This window comes from Gekko japonicus, unplaced genomic scaffold (assembly GCF_001447785.1).
Source record: "Gekko japonicus isolate JY-2015 unplaced genomic scaffold, Gekko_japonicus_V1.1 scaffold40, whole genome shotgun sequence".
Classification (NCBI taxonomy): domain Eukaryota; kingdom Metazoa; phylum Chordata; class Lepidosauria; order Squamata; family Gekkonidae; genus Gekko; species Gekko japonicus.
In genome coordinates, this window is record NW_015172554.1 from 1,594,307 (window position 1) to 1,614,262 (window position 19,956).

Genomic DNA, 19,956 nt, shown 5'->3' on the forward strand with positions numbered 1-19,956 from the left:
GAGAGGAGGCAGCTCTTGTTTACTTTTTCTGCCTTTAACAACAAATGGTCCATGGCCAGTTGTGGAAACACAGTGGTGGGCAACTCACACCGAACAGGACAGTTAAGAAACACATTGGCTGGATCAAACCAATGGTCTGATCCAGTGCAGCATCCTAGCTGGATGCACCATAAAGCCTCTCACTGTGGCTATCCCCTCCCCAAAACTGGTATTCATGTTCAGTTTCAAACCCACCTCTGGAGGTTCGATTCAGCCATCATGGCTAATGATCATTATAGGACCCATTGTCTATCAATTCAGTTGGGGTAGCCATGTTGGTGCTTGCACACGAAAGCTTATACTGTGAATAAAACTTTGTCGGTCTTGAAGGTGCCACTGGAGTCCAACTTTGTTCTGTCCTCAATAAGGAGAGATACTCTTTTTATCCCTCCCCCAAGGTTATCTGTCTCGTTTCCACTAGAAAAATCTCTACCTCCCACATCTTGCTTAAAATGACAACCATTATCTCCATAAAAGTAGCAGAGGCTTTGTGTCCCAATGGATATAGTTCAAGGATGGGTAGATAGAAATGGAAAGTTATTTTATTTCAGCATTGGCTGACAAGCAGCCAAGACCATCACTTTATTGTTTCCTTGCAACAGAGACAGAAAGGGAAGGGGGAGAACAGGTTCTTCGGCACCCGGAAGCAGCCTGGCGTGTGTACAAGATTCAATTTCGTTTGTCCCCCTGAACCACAGTATAGATTCAGTTGTTTAAAAAGTTTCTTTGAAACCCCCCCCCGTTACAATCTTTTCTTTAAGAAACGAGAACAGGAACCGGTGAGATCTGCTAGGAAAATAATTTGTCTCTCCTAAAAATATAGAAATATATTTCTAAGTCACCACGTCACAATACCAGAAGGAAGGTTTCTGAAGACGGCAGAGAAATTTACTAGCTGGCCAGGGCACACATTTTAGGAAACTGCAGGGAGGGAGGGGGAAAAGGCACATCAGTCTTTGAGAACACCACGTTCTGATTTAGACTGTTCCACATAGTCTTTTGTCTCGACACCTGTTTCGTTGAGGAGCGTGGTCCTTACAATGGCTTCCGTGACTGCGTACGGATCACAGTTGGCAGCGGGCCGGCGGTCTTCAAAGTAGCCGAACCCGTCCTGGCCCACCTGGCGGGGAATGCGTATGCTGGCCCCTCGGTTGGCCACGCCAGCCGAGAACTCAAAGATGTTCGAGGTCTCGTGGTGGCCCGTCAGTCTCCGGGAATTGTCCTGGCCTCCTCGGGGGTCATAGACGCAGATGTGGTAGTCGTGCCGTTTGCCCAGCTTCTCAATCGCAGCTTCGATAGACCTAATCAAAAGAAAAAACACCAGGAAAACATGGCTGGTCACCTTTTCAAATTCAGCCCTAGAGGGAGCAAGAAGGGGACCATCAATCTGCTTTGTAGTGCAGCGGTTGGACCAAAAGTCACATCCTCAATTCAGGAAGTGAGCAAATTCATGTACAAGTTATGGCCTGCTTCGCCCATTCTGGAAAGCTTAATAATCAATGACTGGTTGATATCTCCGCATTGATAACCTGAGCCACACTGCTCCTGGATGATGCGGCTCAGCTATGAACAGACCCGGCACAGACTTAACTACAAACAGAATTCTCAGGTGCTTTGAAAAAGAACACTATACTTCGCAATGCAGTTGAGTCCACATATTCAGCTGTAGGCATGGGCACGAACCTCAATTTGTGAACCACGACCTGGGCAACGTTCGTTATGAGTTTAGGTTTGTTATGAGGTTTGTGCCCATCCCTGTTCAGCTGCCCTTTTACCCTGTGGAGCAACTGAGAGTTGCGCGTGCACAAGTGACCCTAGACCAACAGGGGACTTAACACATACCTGGTGTGAATTGTGGGTTAATTGCTGTGGATCTTTTATACTGGTCCCACGTTATGATTGAAAGGCACATGACACAGCAAGCCTTCTGCAGCTTCAGCTGGTCTGGGTCAAGTCTCCCAGGACCTCCATGTTGGGCTCCATGACGAAAGAAAGGGCAGGACGCGTTACACTAAATAATATCATGGACCTCAGCCCAAACTGAAACTGCCTCGGTTGCAAGAGCATCATGTTTGAATGAACACCCATCGACATGGAAATTGAGGGCTGAAGCCTAACGGAACGTGCACAATGCAGGATAGTGGCAGAGCTGCCTGGAGTCTGTGTGCAGAGGAAGGCGGGGGTAAAATCCCCCTTCTGAAGAAGACTCAAATGCAGTACGCCGGTTTGGTGTAGTGGTTAAGTGCGCGGACTCTAATCTGGGAGAACTGGGTTTGATTCCCCGCTCCTCCACTTGCACCTGGCTGGATGACCTTGGGCAAGCCATAGTTCTGATAAGAGCTGTTCTTGAAAAAGAGCAGTTTCTGTCAAGAGCTCTCTCAGCCTCACCTACCTCACAGGGTGTCTGTTGTGGGGAGGGGAAGGGAAAGGAGTTTGTAAGCCGCTCTGAGACACCTTTGGGTAGTGAAGGGTGGGGTATAGATCCAATCTCTTCTTCTTCTTCTTCTTCTACGCTTTACATGGAGACGTCAAATGGCACCCAGCAATGGGGAAATACACTGCGAGGCCTGAGGATGCCCAGCATTGCTCTTGCACCAAGAAGGGACACAAGTGCTTGGTTCTTGGAGGGGAGATCACCCCACGCAAGAGAAGGATATGAAATAGCGAAGAGGGGAAAAAAATATATACATTGAGACCTTAGTTCAGGAACCGTTAATCCACAATTCACACGTGCAAGTTACCTCCTCCACAGTCCCCATCATACAGCACGTAAACGGACTGTAATTTAGTGCGCCCGAAGCAGCTGATCAACAATAGCCACTGTTGGCCAGGACTCAGAAAAGGAGGAGATTGGATTTATACCCCGCCTTTCACTACCTGAAGGAATCGCAGAGCGGCTTACAATCCTTTTCCCTTCCCCTCCCCACAACAGACACCCTGTGAGGCAGGTGGGGCTTTCAGGAACTGCCCTTGAGAGAACAGCTCTGAGAGAGCGATGACTGACCCAAGGTCACACCAGCAGCTGCAAGTGGAGGCGTGGGGAACCAAACATGGTTCCTCCCAGATCAGAATCCGCCCTCCTAATCACCACACCAAACTGGCTCTGGCTTTCTTAGTTCAGCCCACAGACCCTCAACGATGCCTCAAGGTAATCGAATGAGCAGAGGCCAGGAAGGCCACTCACTTGAGTCCTCCTTCGCGCCTCATTTCCTCTGTGCTGTAATTGGTGTGGCAACCAGCCCCGTTCCAGTTGCCTGTCATCGGCTTGGGATCCAAGGTAGCCACAACGCCAAAGTCTTCACACACCCGGTGCAAAATGAACCTCGCCATCCACAGGTGATCCCCCATCTCGATGCCTTCGCATGGCCCCACTTGGAATTCCCACTAGAGGAAGGGAAGAGATTCTGCCGATGTTAAAATGTTTTGAACAGAGCATTATTCTTTAGTTTTTTAAGCTCAGGTTACTAGATTTTCAGCAGATGGAGGCTGGGTCACCACGATCCTGGCCGGCCCTTGCTCTCCTCGAGGCTAACTTCCAGAAAGCAGTTCAAAAAAAATGTGGCTCTCCACCAGAAAATGTGGAAAGCCCTCCTTCAAGTGGAGAGTTAGGACCTACAAGAGTTGGACCACTGAAATGCCAAGAAAAATAGCAGCTCCATCCTTGATGACCAGAACAAGATCTGGAAGTCTGCAAAAGCATGGGACAGTACAGAAGAGATCCCGATAGCCAGTCCAGTAAAACATTTATCAGATATTTTAAAGTTCAGAAGTTATTCAATACAACTACAGCTTAGAGCACACCAGTCTCATTTCAGTATCCCAAAGGGAGCCCAGATTCCTACAAACTCTCTCTTGTTTCCAGTGGTCAAGAACCTTCCTAGTTGGGTTCAGTGTTCCCGCTAAGCTGAGTTAGTGTGAGCTAGCTCACAGTTTTTTAGCCTCCGGTTCACACATTTTGGTCTCAGCTCAGGAAGGATGGCTCCAGAGCGAACTAATATATGCAGTAGCCAAATTGCTCGCTCACAACTTTAATGCTGGTAGCTAACAAAGTAGAATTTTTGCTCACAGGACTCCGCAGCCTAGAGGGAGCATTGGTTGGGTCATCCTTCTTCTTCTTCTTTTGTATTTTTGTCTTTGTGTATGCGTGTGTTGAACAAGCGCATGTGTGTTCGCACCTGGAAGTCATGGCGACCTCCGGTGACTGACCCCTGTTGGAGGCCTGGAGGATATTCAGAGAGGCGGCTGAATAAAGCCTGCCCCTTTCCTCCTGACTTGGTATTCCAAGGAGGTCTCCCATCCAAGTACTAACCACAGTCGACCCTGCTTAGCTTCCGACATCTGACGAGATGGGGCTTGCCTGGGCTACCCAGGTCAGGGCTTTTGGTTCATCGTTCTAATTCACGGCATCTCCTTTGGATCAAGGGGTGATCGCAAATAAAAACTTGGTATGCATGTCTGATGCACTCTCTCTGAAGGCCCATGTAACACCTTCCCCAGGTTATTTAGAAGGTATAACTTAGGACATCACTGAAGGACATTAACTTAACTTAGGACATTCCCTGAACCCGCTGGATCTGCCAGTAGTGCAGAGCTCCGGATACTTGTATTGACATCTACTACAGCCGCTCCCCTTTCAGCTAGACAACAGGAGCACTCAAAAATGTTTCCCCTGTTGTCTCATACAACGGAGGCCTCCTCTACCCGGCCTGAGAAAACCTACCACAAGACAGCCAAGAGAGATGATGGCTGGAAGAGAAGATTGGCAGAAGCAGAAACCTCCTAGACTAGAGGAAAGCAAGACACATCAGAGCAGGAGTGGCCAACTAGCAGCCCCCCCAAGCCACATCTGGCCCCAACCCTTCAGGCAGCTGTCCTCCGGTCCCCCCGCCAATATCAGCGGCTGAGAAATATCCACTGCTTTCTTCTAGGCTTCCCTCGAAGCATCCTTGGCTGCTTGTGGAAGCCCCCCCTCCCCCCAGGAGACATTCTCCCCATCACAAACAAATACCTGGGAGGGCATGACCTCGGCATTGGTGCCACAGATCTTCACGCCAGCGTAGAGACAGGCCTTGTAGTGGGATTCCACGATGTCACGCCCATAGACTTTGTCTGCGCCGACCCCACAATAATAGGGCCCTGGAAGAGATTGTTACAGATATCAGCATGAACAGAGAGTTTGGCCTAGGCTGGTTAACCCTTCACATCCTTCACATTCACTGCAGTAGAACCACAGAGTCACGGAGCTGGAAGGGGCCATACAGGCCATCTAGTCCAACCCCCTGCTCAATGCAGGATCAGCCTCGGGCATCTCTGACAAGTGTTTGTCCTTAAAGACTGCCAGTGAGGGGGAGCTCACCACCACCCTAGGCAGCTGGTTCTATTGCTGAACTATTCTTACTGTGAAAAAGCTTTTCCTAATATCCAGGCGGTACCTTCCTGCCCATGATTGCGAGTCCTCTCCTCTTCTACCAACAGGAACAGCTCCCTGCCCTCCTCTAAGAAGTGACAGCCCTTCAAATACTTCAAGAGAGCAATCCTGTCCCCCCTCAATGTCCTCTTCTCCACACTGAACATTCCCAAGTCCTTCAGCCTTTCCTCATAGGGCTTGGTCTCCAGGCCCTTGATCATCCTCGTCGCTCTCCTCTGCACCCGCTCCATTCTGTCCACATCCTTTTTGACGTGAGGCCACCAGAACCACACACAATACACCAGGTGCAGCCTGACCAATGCAGTGTACAGCGGGACTACGACATCTTGCGATGTGGATGTTATGTCTTTGTTGATACACCCCAAGATTGCATTAGCCTTTTTTGTCGCTGCATCACACTGGCTGCTCATATTTAACTTTTGGCTCACCCGTACCCCAAGATCTTTTTCACATACACTGCTACCCAGAAGTGTATCCCCCATCCAGTATGGGTGTTCCTCGTTTTTGTTACCCAGATGTAGAACTTGGCACTTATCCTTGTACTAGCTACAAGGATGGCAGAACGCCTACAATACCAAAAGTAGTAAAGAGTGTCAGACTAGACTCTCGAAGACCACTCTGCCATGGAAGATTGCAAGGTGACCCTGGGCCAGCTGTACACTCTCAGCCTAGTCTCACAGGATTGTTGTGGGGATAAAAAGTGCGGTATGAATACACACACACACAGCCCCATTGTTCTCCCTTCCTCCCTCTTTTGGTGAGCTTTTGCAGCCTCAGAGGGGTCAGCCCCCTCAAATGGGGGGGGGGGGTTTGCTCACAGGATGCTTTCTGCTTCCTGGAGCTGCCCCCCCCAGCCTTCTGGAACTGACGGTGTGGGGGAAAGACCTGGCCTGTGTGATGTTCTCAGTTTTTTCGTAACCCTTCTTAAAACCCCATTTTTCCTTTGGTACAACCCCATTTCCCCCTCTTAGCCCTCCTCCCCTTATAGAAACAGAATCCAAGCATGTGCGCACTGCAATTACCCCGGCAACTGGAGGTCAACATCTAAAGCTGCCTCATCTGTCGAGTCACTCCACTGGTCCAGCCACCGCGGCCCCGTCTCCCCCAACTGGCAGCCAACTGGCAGCCGACCTCAGGCCCGCCAGCCAAGGTCCTTTCGCTGGAGATGCCAGGGAGTGAACCTGCACTTGCAGGAGGGGCTCCCCCCCCCCACGGAGCCACGACTCTACACTCCCAGCAGAAGAGTGTGCAGAACCCCCAGGTTCACCTGTGTAAGGCCAAATCAACCTTTGGTGCAATATCTGAATCAGCCCTTAAGACAACTTAATCGGAGGTATTTTGAATTCTGCACGAGACAAGCCAATCCTGGGAGTTCCAACACACTGCCCTGAGTTGGCTTCGCCTGTACAACAGCCACAGTCTTCGGATCCAGGAGCTTTGCAAAGCACTGCCCAATCTGTAAGCTTACCTCCACCATCATAAGAGCGAGACATTTTTCATTCAAACTTTACAGTCAGAGGGACAGCCGGCTATGTAGGGGATGTTCTGTGGCTCAGTGGCAGAGCATCTGCTTAGCATGCAGAAGGTCCCAGGTTCAATCCCCGGCACCTCAAAAGGACCAGGCAGTAGGTGATGAGAAAGTCCTCTGCCTTGAGACCACTGAGAGCTGCTGCCAGTCTGAGTAGACAATAATGATGGACCAAGGGTCTGATTCAGCATAGGGCAGATCCACGCATTCACCACTCCACAATGTGCACCCAATGGCGGCTCATTTATTCCTTAAGGTCGAAAGCAAGACTCCCTCTAAGCTGTGTGGAGTCTTGTGAGCAAAACATTTTACTTTGTGAGCTACCGTTTGGTGTCGTGGTTAAGTGCGCGGACACTAATCTGGGAGAACCGGGTTTGATTCCCCACTCCTCCACTTGCACCTGGCTGGATGGCCTTGGGCAAGCCGTAGCTCTGACAAGAGCTGTTCTTGAAAAAAGAGCAGTTTCTGTCAAGAGTTCTCTTAGACCCACCTACCTCACTGGGTGTCTGTTGTGGGGAGGGGAAGGGAAAGGAGTTTGTAAGCCGCTCTGAGACACCTATGGGTAGTGAATGGCAGGGTATAAATCCAATCTCTTCTTCTTCTACTGGCATTAAAGTCTGTGAGTGAGCAATTTGGCTCACTGCACCAATTAGTTTGCTCTGGGGCCATCCTTCCTGAGCTAAGACAAATATGTGTGAGCTGGAGGCTAAAAAACTGTGAGCTGGCTCACACTAACTCAGCTTGGAGGGAGCACTGGTCGAAAGCCTCCCTCTTACCTTGGGGTCCCGGAAAGCCGTTTTCAGGCCAACCGTAAGGGTGCCCGTTGATGCCCAGCAAGGTGTACTCCTGCTCCATCCCAAACCAAGGGTGGCTGTTCTCCACCAGGTCCATGATCTTCTTGCAGGTGTTCCTCAAATTGGTCTCTGCAGAGGAGAGGGTTCCAAACAGAGAAGGTGAGCTCAAAGAGGAGGCGGGAATGATACTCTGCCCCACTCCTCAGGTGACCTGTTACGGGCTGTATTCAACACAGGTGCGGCTCTTCTTTTTGGCAAGGACCCACCCCCTCCTTACGAGCTTGTGCAAGTGGAAAGGGCCATCAAGGGCCTACGGTGACCCCGGCAAGGGACTTTCAAGGCGAGTGAGAAGAAGAGGTGGTTGGCCCTGGCCTTCCACTGCAGTCTCTCCAAGTACTGACCAGGGATGACCCTGCTTCATTTCAGAGATCTGACTACACCACGCCACCTTCCTTCTCCTTATGAGCTTACTTATTTGGGTTTTTTTTTAAAAAGAGTCAGAGGCCTTGCTCCTTTGAGGGCCAGGAGGATGGTGACCAGGCCTTTAGGGTGGCGGCACCCCAACGATGAAATATTCTACCCAGAAATAGCCATCGTATTTACATAATTTAGGCACCGTGGAGACAGCTCTATTTCCTCATGGCAGATTTAGCTCTTGTTGTAACAAGCTCCCCAGGCAGAGCGCTAGAAGGAAGGGGTTAAAGGACACGATCAGGGTGGTTTCAATTGGCTTTCTATTCTGGTGGCTCCTCTAAGCGTAGCCGCTTTGCACTAGCCTCCTCCGGCCTGTACAGCCCTACCTCTTGTTCCCTTTTGTGGCTATGCTGGGACATGAAAGAATGTGTGTGTGGGGGGGGGGCAGGGAGACAAGAAGCACGTTTTATTTTAGATACCTGCCCCCGGTTATCTACTAATTTGCGGGAACCGTTTAGTCCGTTATGACTCCTCAGAACTTCTGCTTTTACATCCTTGCAGAAGGGTGTTCCCTCCCCCCCCCTAAAGTTTCATTGGCACAGTGCCAATAACGAGCCAAGTCTGAAGACAAAGGTGTTTCTGAAGAGTAACCGAAGAGGACCTTGCTCACTTCAAGACTCCTCAGTTGGTCTTAATCGAAGCTATTTTGAGGTCAGGAAAAAAGGTTATGCGTGGGATAGTGGACTCATATTCCAGAATAAGCTTTTGAGAAAACAAAAACACACACACCGAAACGTAGCACAACTATTACTTCACAATATCTTTATGGGGCCTTTCCTCCAGGGAGCTCAGGATGGCCTATGCCACCCCTCACTCATTTCTCCTTCCAGCCACCCTTTCATGCAGACCAGGCTGAGAGAGAGAGTGTAACATGCCTGAGTTAAGCCAGCTTCACGTCTGAATGAGAACTTGAATCCAGGACTCCCAGAACCTTGTCTCAACCCAGGGGTGTCAAACATGTGGCCTGGGGGCCGGATCAGGCCCCCGGAGGGCTTTCATCAGGCCCGCAGTGGAGATGGCCACCTCCTGCTTCCAGTTCTGCTGCTACATCATAGCTTGCTTCGCCAGACTCTCTTAATCACTCAGCCATTTCATGTTTTAACCTGGGTCCTAGACTCAGAACTCTGAGCATGAGATTTCTGTGGTGAATGTCAACACATCAAAAGTAGGTTTGCAGCTTACAGAGCTAATGTTCAAGCATGTTTTTATTTTAAGTTAAAAAAAGTCTTTGTGTGTCCTTTATAAAGTTTATATCTCCGCTAACTGGCATTCCTTTTTATGACACACATGGCTTGGCCCAACGAGGTCTCATTTATGCCAGATCTGGCCCTCATAACAAATGAGTCCGACACCCCTGTTCTAACCTTTACAACCACACTGATCAGGTGCCTCTGGCCTCAAAGCAAATGAAGCAGATATGAACCTGTTTAAACTCAACACACATATGCAAACTGTACCGTGGTTCTCTTTGCTCAAGGCACGTTATCACAGAAATAGCCGTGCAAGATATTAGGCCCTTTTATTTTGCAACAGGGAGGGGGCCTTTAACTCACTGAAGGGCCACTGAGCAAAAGCACAGCAGAGATTAAACCTGAATCCAGAGCCTTTCTAGTCTGCCCTCCTCAACAGGGCTTACAAGCCATGTAATTCAACAGCACAGCTCCAGCTGGTGCGTTTATGAGCAAAGTTCCAAGCCACACTCTGCATTTGGGAGAAGTCTGGCACAAAGAGAGAGATTTGATCCCAGAAGCTGGTCAGCAACTAGGGGGGCTCACAAACCAAAAGCTATCCAGGCCCCTCGGCTCACTGCTTGCGCCTCTGCCTTTCTAGCCAGTTGAGCCTAGTAACGCACTTTGCAGAGGGCTTCCGAAGGGAGGGAGGGAGAGGCTCCATGTATGTTGTCCTCGGAGAAGAATGCCACCAACTTTATGGGTTTCGGCCAACATGCCGGGAGCAGAAGAGGGGGGAAATGTGATGGGGGGGGGGCTGACCCTTTAGACCTGCATTCTTTCTAAGATTGGTGCAATCTATGAAAGGAGTCTTGGAGGCATGTAATGGGAATAGAAGGTTGAATCACAAGGCCTTGAGATTCAACTCTCAACTCGCAGTCTTGACTAAAATAAGGACACCCTAATACTCGCTTCTTAGTTCAAGCTTCCAATCCGGCACTAATTTCACTTACTAGCTGAGCACCACCAGCATAAAGACCCAATACCCATCTCTTGAGGGGGATCAGCAACCCTCACAAGACAGTCTCCAAGGGAAGGAACATAGCTCAGGGGTTCTTTGCATGCAGAAGATGCCAGATCCAACCCTTGCCGTCTCCAGGTAAAGGATCTCAGGGAGGAGCTGTCTTTAAAGACCCCTCTCTGCCCAAGACCTTTGAAAGCCACCACCCATCAGCACAGCTGGACTGCAGCTGGATCGACTAGCTGTCTGACATGGTAGAAGGTTGCTTTACATATATTATATATGTACATATATACATGGCTTTGCCCACTAATCTTTTGGCAAGGAGAGGGATGCAACTCCGTGCACATATACTCTGCACTTTGATGGTTCAATTCGGCACCTGCAGTTAAAGGGTTTCAAGGAACAGGTGTCAGGAAATACGCTTCTCTGCCTAGTACCCTTTAGAGCCACTGCTAGTGAAAGCAGACAATGATGAGCTAGATGGACCCGTGGTCTGACTCTCAAGGAAGCGGACTCATCTAGCCTGCAGAAGATGATCCTTTCAATGCAACAGGCCCTGGTCACTTTCCCGAGGGGCCTTTTAGCAGCCACATGCAAGAGAGTTTCCTGTTTAATGAGGCATGCAAGCCACCTGCCCTCAACCCCCTTCCAGTGGCCAGAAAAGCCTGAATCACAGGATTTGGGGGGGGGGGGGAGACCATCAAGAAGGCGCACCTGCATGTTTTCGATTGTATTTCAGGACTTCACACAACACGAGCTTGTTGGGATCAAGACAAAAGGGGTCTCGGAACATTCTGACGGGTATCAGGAACATGTCGCTGTTAGAGCCTTCTGCTTGGTCTGTGCTGGATCCGTCGAAATTCCATTCAGGCACATCTACAGGAGAGTTGAAAAGGGGAAGATCTTAAGAATCCTTAATAGAACCCCCAACAGGTTAACAGACTGGCCCCCAAAAGAGTCCAGCTGCATTCAGATGTTGTCAGAGCTGTCGTTCATAAGCCACTGTTTGACCACACATAGGAAGTTGCAACATCTAGCAAACTATGGCTTGCTAGATGGCACCAAAACAGGATTTCAAAACTAGGATCTGTAGCTCGTTTGTTAACCACTTTACAAAAACTGTGGTTCGCTGCCACATCAGAATCCACAAACCACCGTTTGTTCAGTAGCACTGTCCTTGTTTTGGCCACGGGGCCAACAACCTCCCTAATGGGAGGCACAGACACAGCAAGATGACAACATACCGGGGGTGGTAGTCGTCACATAAAGCCTGGTAGTGTAAGGAGTTTGTGGCAGAAACCAGAGTTTGTTGCAAGTCTGAATGCAGCCCCTATGGGACAGTACAGGCATAACACCAAACCACAGTTGATCGAGATAGGAATGGGCTGAAAGAATTCATCTCCCCTCTGCTCCCCTTTGACTGCTTGTCCTTCTCCCTGCAAACCAGGATTCAGCCAGAACGAAGAAGTCTTCAGTATCTAGCTGGGCAAGGAGAGAGTGCAGGAGCCCAAGGACTTCCCCCTGACTTCTTCACATAATAGCAAAGTACCGTGTTCCACTCTGTCGGAGCCAGACTTTCCAATTCAGAGTCATCTGTGCGGACTCTGCCTAGCCAATATCGGGTTAGTAAGGATCCTGCACCTCAAGGGGATATTTCCCTGTAAAGTTTAACGTTGATTCTCTTTTTAGACACCACACTATTGCTCTGGCCCAAGAAGCAAAAGCCCAGTCCTACTTTGTATTCATCCCATTTTATCCCATCCTCCTCAGAGCAGCATGTACAGTTCCCCCCCCCCATCCATTTTATCTTCACAACAACTTGTCAGGTAGGTTAGCCAGAAAGAGAGAGCGGCTGGCCCAAAAATCTCCCTGTGAGCTGCACTGACTGCACAAGAGCTTGAAGTCAGGTGGCCTACACCAGACCGGCTCTCGGACCTTTTGGTCAGGACCAAAAGCCGTGCAATTGCTCACAAGTGTTGCAACACTGTTTTGCGTCAGTGGGTAAAGGCCACAGCCCCATCCCCACTATAATTAAGACTCCCCAAGCTGCAATGCGAGGCTACCAGAGCCATTGGGCAAGGCTAAGCAAGAAAAACAAAACCAGGCTGCCAGGCGCCAGCATGTTTATCCAGCTGTTCAAGGCCTCTACAAGTTTCTAGTCCTTACAACAGGCCTGTGTGAGTTAGGGGACAAACCAAGATTAGAAAAGAGCAGCCATAGATAATGGTATCCCCTTGCAGAACAAATCTAGAGTCCAGTGGCACCTTTAAGACCAAGAAAGGTTTATTCAAGGTATGAACCTTCGTGTGCAAGGCACACTTCTTCAGATACATTGGAGTGGAAGGTAGAGTTCAAACTTATAGACAGAGGCTGCACAGCAATTTAACATGTAACATGATAAAGATGATATGCAACGACAAATCTAAACAACAAGCTAAGATTATAAGGTCAACAGTTGCTTTGATTTAATTAAGGGGGGGAAGGACAGCAAAGCAATAAATATGTCAAAACGGGATAAATGTGTAACGGTTTCCGGTTGTGGGAAGTAAACTGAGACTCTCCATTCATCTCCTCTCAGGCGTGGAGGTAACTTAACAGCATTTCCTTTCTTTCTTTTTTGAGGTGGGTGCAGGGGTTATGTCAGCAGAACATTCCAGTATTCCTAGAGTTACATTCGGTATTCTAATATATCAGTGATGGCGAACCTTTTAGAGACCGAGTGCCCAAACTGCAACCCATAACCCATTTATTTATCGCAAAGTGCCAACACGGCAATTTAACCTGAATACTGAGGTTTTACTTTAGAAAAAACAACTCATACATTAACTTAAGATGATCCAAACAAAGTAAGGAAAGCAATCCCAAATGCTTTCATTTACTTAAAATTATTTGGCAGAGAATTCAACACTTTAATGATGGTCTGGGCCTGGCTGGGGCGATGGCACGTGTGCCCACAGAGAGGGCTCTGAGTGCCACCTCTGGCACCCGTGCCATAGGTTTGCCACCACTGTAATATACTCTCCTGAAAAATAAATACCTCTGTATTTTAGTGTATCCCTTTGTGTTCAAGCCACTACTGGAGGGAAGGTTAGGAGGTGTACAGAAAGCACATTTTGTATTTTCTCTTTCCTGTCCCCTCTGATAAAACTTAGATTGTAAACTCCTTGGAGCAGGGACCTGCTTTTGTTATACCTACCTTACCCTGCAATATTACAACGATGACTATTAAAGAGACAGACAGACGTGGGAGTCTAAGCATGCAACAGAGACCAAAGCCCAGGAGGTCACAGGTGTATTTCCCAGCTCACTGTCAGCGGGTGCAACATGTCTGCATTCTGGCAACAGCGCCTGCCCTGCTCAAGGCTGGAGGGGAGGGGGAAATGCCCTCACAGCTGCCCTGCATCTCACAGGTGCTCCAAAAGTCAGCACAGCAGCCTAAACAGAAGCCCCTCTGCCCCTTTGTGGGAGAAGCAAGGTCACTAAGCATGCAAAGGCCCATGCGCACACACAAACACACACTTGGGCTCCTTACAAAGATTAGCCAAAAGCTGCAAGTTGTTATCGGAGGAGCTTTCTGACCAGAGGAAAGCAAAAGATCACCCTGTCGCCTGGAGCCAGGAAACCCATCCATGGCCACGGAGCACCCTAGCACTTGCAGCAATGCGCTTTCTGGAGCACGGGGTGCCCAGCCAGCTAGCCCGGCCGCCACAGTATTTTGCCAAGCGTTGACGGAGAACGGCCAGAGCATTCAATGCTGCCTGCCCCTCCCCCAGGGTCCAAGGAGGCCACCCAAGATGGGGAAAGCCACACCCAGCCTTACCTTCAATGCATTTTGGTTCCTGGTTCAAGGTTCTGGTTTTACAGCGAACTCCTTCTCCACTGCCGTCGATCCAGACATAGGTGACCAGCACCTTGTCTCCCTGGGGCAGCTTCATGTACTGGTCTCGGACCACCTTGTTCAGCTTAGAACTGTGCGACACAGACATGGTGACAGTCTGGAGGAGGGGAAGGAAGACAGAGGAGTCAGAACCCTTCATTCCAACACTGAGTCGAGCAGGGATTTAAATGCCAGCGGCTTACAGGGCTACCAACTGCAGCAGCGTACGGACGAGCAGTGATTGGCACGCAAAATGCAAGCTGCAAGGTACCCGCTTCAGTCTTTGCTAACCCTGGGGTGAAAAAAGATCTCAGTTGGCAGGTGGTGGGAAAGGAATCTCATCCAAGAACCTATCGGGCCGCTGACAGGTCAAGTGGACGACTCCGCGTTAGACCGACCAACGATTTTCTTTCCATACAGAGGCAGCTCAGATGTACCAAGGACAATGGATTTTTTTTTTAAATAGGCTTATACGTTAAGCAACCATGACCACGATTATGAAAGAGATGCAAGGCCTAAATTGCCCTGAATGCAACATGCTCTGCCTTAATTTAATGAAGGCACTTGAGACCTGCTTTTCTCTCTAGCCCAAAGAGGCATGCCAGCCTCCAGGTGGGACCTGGGGAATTACAACTCCTTCCCCTGGAGAAAATGGTTGCTTGGGAGGGTGGACTCTGTGGCACTGGACCCCACTGAGGTTCCTGCCCTACCCAGGCTCCATCCCCAAATCCCCAGGAGTTTCTCAGCCTAGATCTGGCAACTCTACCCCCCCCCCCAATCTTCTGCTGCTGGCCAGGGGGCACCCAGCAACCCTAAAGCAACCAACATTTCCCCTCCTTCATCTGATCCTCACAGCAACAGCCCTGTGAGGTAGGACAGGCTGAGTGTGTGTGACTGGCCCCAGGTCACGGAGCAAGTTTCAACAGCAGAGTGGGGATTCGAACCTGGGTCTCCTGCTCTGACGCTCTAAGCACTCTTCGATGCCGAATGCCGCATGTTCTGTCTCAGTTCATTTACATCCTGCCCTTTTGGTGACCCAAAGCAGCTTACAATACTGTTCTCCCCTGTTCTGCCTTGGGCACATTACTGTATCAGCCACGAACCATGGAAGCAAAATGAAGGAGAAAAAGAGGGCTGCCGGACTCATCTCCCACAGCCGCACACGCTACCAAGGCTCCCTCCCTCTGCCTCTCCCTTTTCTGGGGCAACACAAGTTCATGGGGCTAGGGGGAATGTGGCAATGGTAGTCTTCTTCCTGCGGTTTGCTGGACTGCCTCCAGGTGACCTTGGGTTGGTGTTCTGTGCACCTCAGTGTTTAGCCATGCTGGCCACATGACCAGTCTTTGGACAGCACTGGCTCTTCGGCTTGGAAACGGAGATGAGCACCGCCCCCTAGAGTCTGATTAGACTGGCTTTTGAGCAAGGGAAACCTTCACCTTTAACCTTGGGAGGAAAATCTGCACTGTAGGTGTTAAGTCGCTCGCTTAACAAAGTAGTCGGAGAGTGATTCAGCAAAGATTCAGCTTTATTCATCAACGGGAACACAACTCCAACACGGATCAACATCTGATAGCCAGAACAGCTTTTACACTGCAGCTGTCCTGCTTTTAAACTCTCCCGGCTAATGTAGCCACGCCTACTGTACATTTACCAACCAATAAGGTTGTATGCATAAGGACCAATTACGGACGTTCCCGCTCAGGGAGCTTGCTGACAAGTGATTGGTTGGTTCTTCCTGGGCTATCAATGCGATTGGATGGATTTGGATCCTAGCCCAGGACGAAGCTTAACATTGTACTTCAATTAGATGATTCATGTATTGCAATGGCAGCTATCGAATACATTACAGTAGGCTCCTCTAGGGAAGGCGTTTTCCTCCCTTGTTGCGTCAAATGCATGGTGCGCCTCAATGGTACGATTTAATTGAAGAAGAGCAAAATAAACTGCCCAAGAGGTCAGATCTTCACCAGAAGCCCTGCTCCATGCAGCTGGCACCAGGGGCAGGGCATGTTCAGTAGTGGCACCGTCTCCATGAAACACCCTCCCCATAACCATCTGCTTTGCATCTGACCAGATTGTATTTTGGGCAGCAGGCCAAAGGTTTCTGATGCAAGCCGCCCTGAGCCCTGCTTGCAGGGAAGGGCAGCCTAATAAATCAAATTTAATAAATATATAGTTAAATAATAATGCCTCACAATTTCCAGAGGACCGATGGTACTGACCTTCAAAGACTCAAGCGGCCTGGGACTGACATACCTAAGGGACTGCCTCTCCCCACAGGTGCCCCAGAGAGCCTTGCGCTCTGCTGAGCAACATCTGCTGGTAGTCCCCAGCCCGAAAGATGTCTGCTTAGCCTCAACCAGGAACAGGGTCTTTTCTGCCCTGGCCCCAGCCTGGTGAAACATGCTCCCACGAGAGAGCAGGGCCCTGCGGGACCTTCCATCATTCCGCAGGGCCTGTACAATGGAGCGGTTCTGCGAGGCCCTCGGCTGAGGTGGCGGGCGTCCAGAAAAAATAGTCGGCCTCCCCTGCCGAAGACGTCATTTCTACGCAGCCTGGATTAAACAGATTTAGGTCCTTTCCGCACTTTTATCAGAGTTCAACTCACAACACAATACCTTGCATTTATCCCTGGTTATAACAGCACCGGTTTATCCCGGTCAAGTGTGGGGCAAAACGGGGATGTAACGTGGAAACAAACAAACAAAAAATACCCCGAGATAATTACAGGGGTGAACTTGAGTGTAGTATAGAATGTACGTTCGGGGACAGGGTTGACCCAGGATTTAAGGTCTAGTGCGGAATCACCCTCAGGATCCAGCGGCACCGGTATCGGAGATTGTGCAGTATTTGGTGCAATCTGTTTTTAAATTCCTTGTTTTAACGAACTCTGTGATGCCGAATGGCCTATTTGTTGTGACCCGCCCTGAGCCTGTTCGCGGGGAGGGCGGAATATAAATTTGAGAAATAAATACATAGCTCAATTTGCTTGGCTCAGTTATTACATCCCTCCCCACCTGTAACCCACTACCAATTTACTGTTGCTGAAGGCTTGCAGCCCATTGGTTCAGCATCCTTTTATGGCTGCTTACTGACTGAGAGCCAGGGTGGTGTGGTGGTTAAGAGCATCGGACTAGTGTCTGGAAGACCCAGGTTCAAATCCCCACTTGCACCATGGAAGCTCAGTGGGTGACCTTGGGCCAGCCACACCTTCCCAGCCTAATCCAACCTTGCAGGGTTGTTGTGAGGATACAACAGGGAAGAGGAGAGCAGGGTCCCCCCCACTGGGGAGAAAGATGGGATACAAATGAAATAAATAAATATATTTGAGGTGTCATTCTCATCTACGACCTATGTCAAGATCACAAGAGCACTCTGTACTTGCACAGAAGTCTCCTGTACTTTTAATACAAATTTAAAACCAGTATCCTTGAGCCAGAGTACATGTACATCTAACTAAGTTATATTTCTAATCCCATCTTTCCTCCAAGCATAATAGTTCCCCATTGCCTTTATTTTATCATGACAACCATTGAGGATAGGATAGGCTGAGAAGGGAAGCCTGGCCCAAGGTCACCTCTGTGAACTTCATGACGGAGATGAGATCTGAGTTCAGATCTCCCTGATCTGAGTCTGACAATCTAACCTCTGCTCCATACCCGCAAGAGAACAGGATAGTAGTCTATGTTACTCTGTGTGGGATGTACTAACTTGCTCTTACTGTGTTTGTTTTCCAAATCTGTAATGCCGTTCCCAGCATTTTGACCTGTCTTTTTTTTTTTTTTTGCATTCTTTCTAATTTTTGTAACCCCCATTTTGTCGCATTGCTTATTAGACAACCCATGCTATTTGCCTGCATTGTCTTCTGAATAATCCCCTTTGAGTCCTGGTGAGAAAGTAATGCTATTAAATAACAAATAAGTAAATATATATATAGAAGTACTGGTTATAAAACACCTTACTAAAGACTTGTGAGCGATCCAGCTATTGATAAAGAGACTCTACCAGGAAGCAGGGCCACTAAACCAACACAGGCACAGAGCTGGAAAAACAAACACCAACTTTCATAGGCTGAGTCAAGAGCACAATAAGGACAAACAAATTCCATGTTAAGATTAAGCAACCGGGCATCTTGCTGACCTCAGAAACAAACACCCTTAGTGTGGCCGAAGGATTAATGGACTTCTGTTCACTATAAAGGCAACAGAAGTTTTCCTCCCTCAGAGAATTTTAACACAGCGAGCCAAATTATGGATCTTTGTTCTGGTCCACCGGAACTCTTGCGTTCTTAGTTCCAGACTGTGCAGAATGTTTTGCACAGCAACATCGCCTACTAAATGCATTTCAGTCTTATGAGACCACTGTTTTGATGGGGTGGGGAATATCCTAAGTGTTTTATGCTATAATAGACCAATACCGCACCCCTTCCAGATCCGGCCACTATTTCAGATTATTAATGTCATCCAAAGGGCAGAAGCACTGTGAAGAGACTTCCGAATCCTACGCGTACCCTCTGTGACTTACTAACATAAAGGAGAAACGTGCGATGGAAAGTTTGCCTTGCAAACCCGTGTACTTCCAATTGCATTATTAATCTTGTCGACGATTTAAGCGAAACGAAATAACCAGCACCACCATTTCGCACTGTCCGGGGCTGGGCTGAGCAGAAGCAACACAATGGAGGAAAGAAAATGGGAGAGAGAAAACGGAGACGCAAAGGCCATTTTGTCCGAGGCCGGAGATCCTTTTGTCCGCTACAGGGCGATCCCCGGCAGTTCTCATTTCGGAGGAGCTCCGCGGCCTCGAACGGGACTGCTAAGAAATAAAAATACCTCCCCCCCCCCCCCCGCATTCCCAAACAAACAGACAAACAAGCCAACCAACCTGGGCCAGAAGGGCCACGTGGAGCAAAGTTTGGAAAGTTCAGCGGGCGCCTCTTGCCCGGAAGAGGAAGAATCGGGGGCCGAAAACTGGCCGAAGAGCCTGGAAGGAGATGCCGCACGAAAGCAGACACTCCCTGCAGTCTTCTGGGGGGGGGGGGGCTTTTTTTTCCCCCCCCCCAAGGGGCCTTTGGACCCGCGGAAGGGTAGATCTTGACAGCAGCTGCGCCCCCCCCCCTCAAAAACCCAGCCGGGCTGCCTCATGTTTATCCCGGGTCCACGAAGCTCACGGATGGCAAGGATTCCAGGCCAGGAGGAAGCAGGCTCAAGGCCGCCACTCTCGGTTTGCTCGGAAGGAAGTCGGGGAGGGGGGCTCCTTCCGAGAAAGCCAGCCGCTGTGCTCCGCCTGGAGAGCCAGAGCGGCGCTCAGCGAAGCCAGAGCGCACGGCTAGCGGTCGGACGGTCGCGCTTACCTGCTTCTCCTGGCCGCCGGCTCTGGGATGTTCTACCGGGACGGTTACCTGCCTCCGCTGCCTCCGTCGAAGCCCGCCGGCCGCTCTTATAGACAGGGGGGGGGCGCCCGCGGGCTCGCTGGCAGAGGAGGGCGCCCACAGGCGGGGGATGGCGGCGCCCTCGCCCTCCGAGGCGTTGCAAAAGCGCGCCGCAGCGGAGGGAAAGCTCTTTGCAGTGAACGTGTCTCTCGTTCAGAAGAAATCTTTGATTGGTTGTTGATGCTTTTTAAC

At 49.7% G+C, this 19,956-nt stretch overlaps 1 protein-coding gene across 1 annotated transcript; it reads right to left on the reverse strand.

Moving 5' to 3' along the window:
• Positions 1 to 618: 618 nt before the first annotated feature.
• LOC107118791 (glutamine synthetase) lies at positions 619 to 19,759 on the reverse strand. The gene is made up of 7 exons (XM_015421159.1): positions 19,687 to 19,759; positions 14,277 to 14,451; positions 11,171 to 11,332; positions 7,772 to 7,918; positions 5,048 to 5,175; positions 3,224 to 3,423; positions 619 to 1,340 (listed from the first exon to the last, which is right to left on the reverse strand). Exons 2-7 carry the CDS (start codon positions 14,440 to 14,442, stop codon positions 989 to 991), a joined length of 1,155 nt encoding a protein of 384 aa, XP_015276645.1. The 5' UTR covers positions 14,443 to 14,451; positions 19,687 to 19,759; the 3' UTR covers positions 619 to 988.
• Positions 19,760 to 19,956: the final 197 nt, after the last annotated feature.

Excerpts from the sequence above, each read along its gene's own strand:
- LOC107118791 (XM_015421159.1), bottom strand. The coding sequence starts at position 14,442 with ATGTCTGTGTCGCACAGTTCTAAGCTGAACAAGGTGGTCCGAGACCAG. Across the intron at positions 7,919-11,170 it reads ATACAATCGAAAACATGCAG|AGACCAATTTGAGGAACACC; the intron begins GTGCGCCTTCTT and ends TCTCCTCTGCAG. Across the intron at positions 1,341-3,223 it reads AGGCGCGAAGGAGGACTCAA|GTCTATCGAAGCTGCGATTG; the intron begins GTGAGTGGCCTT and ends TCTTTTGATTAG.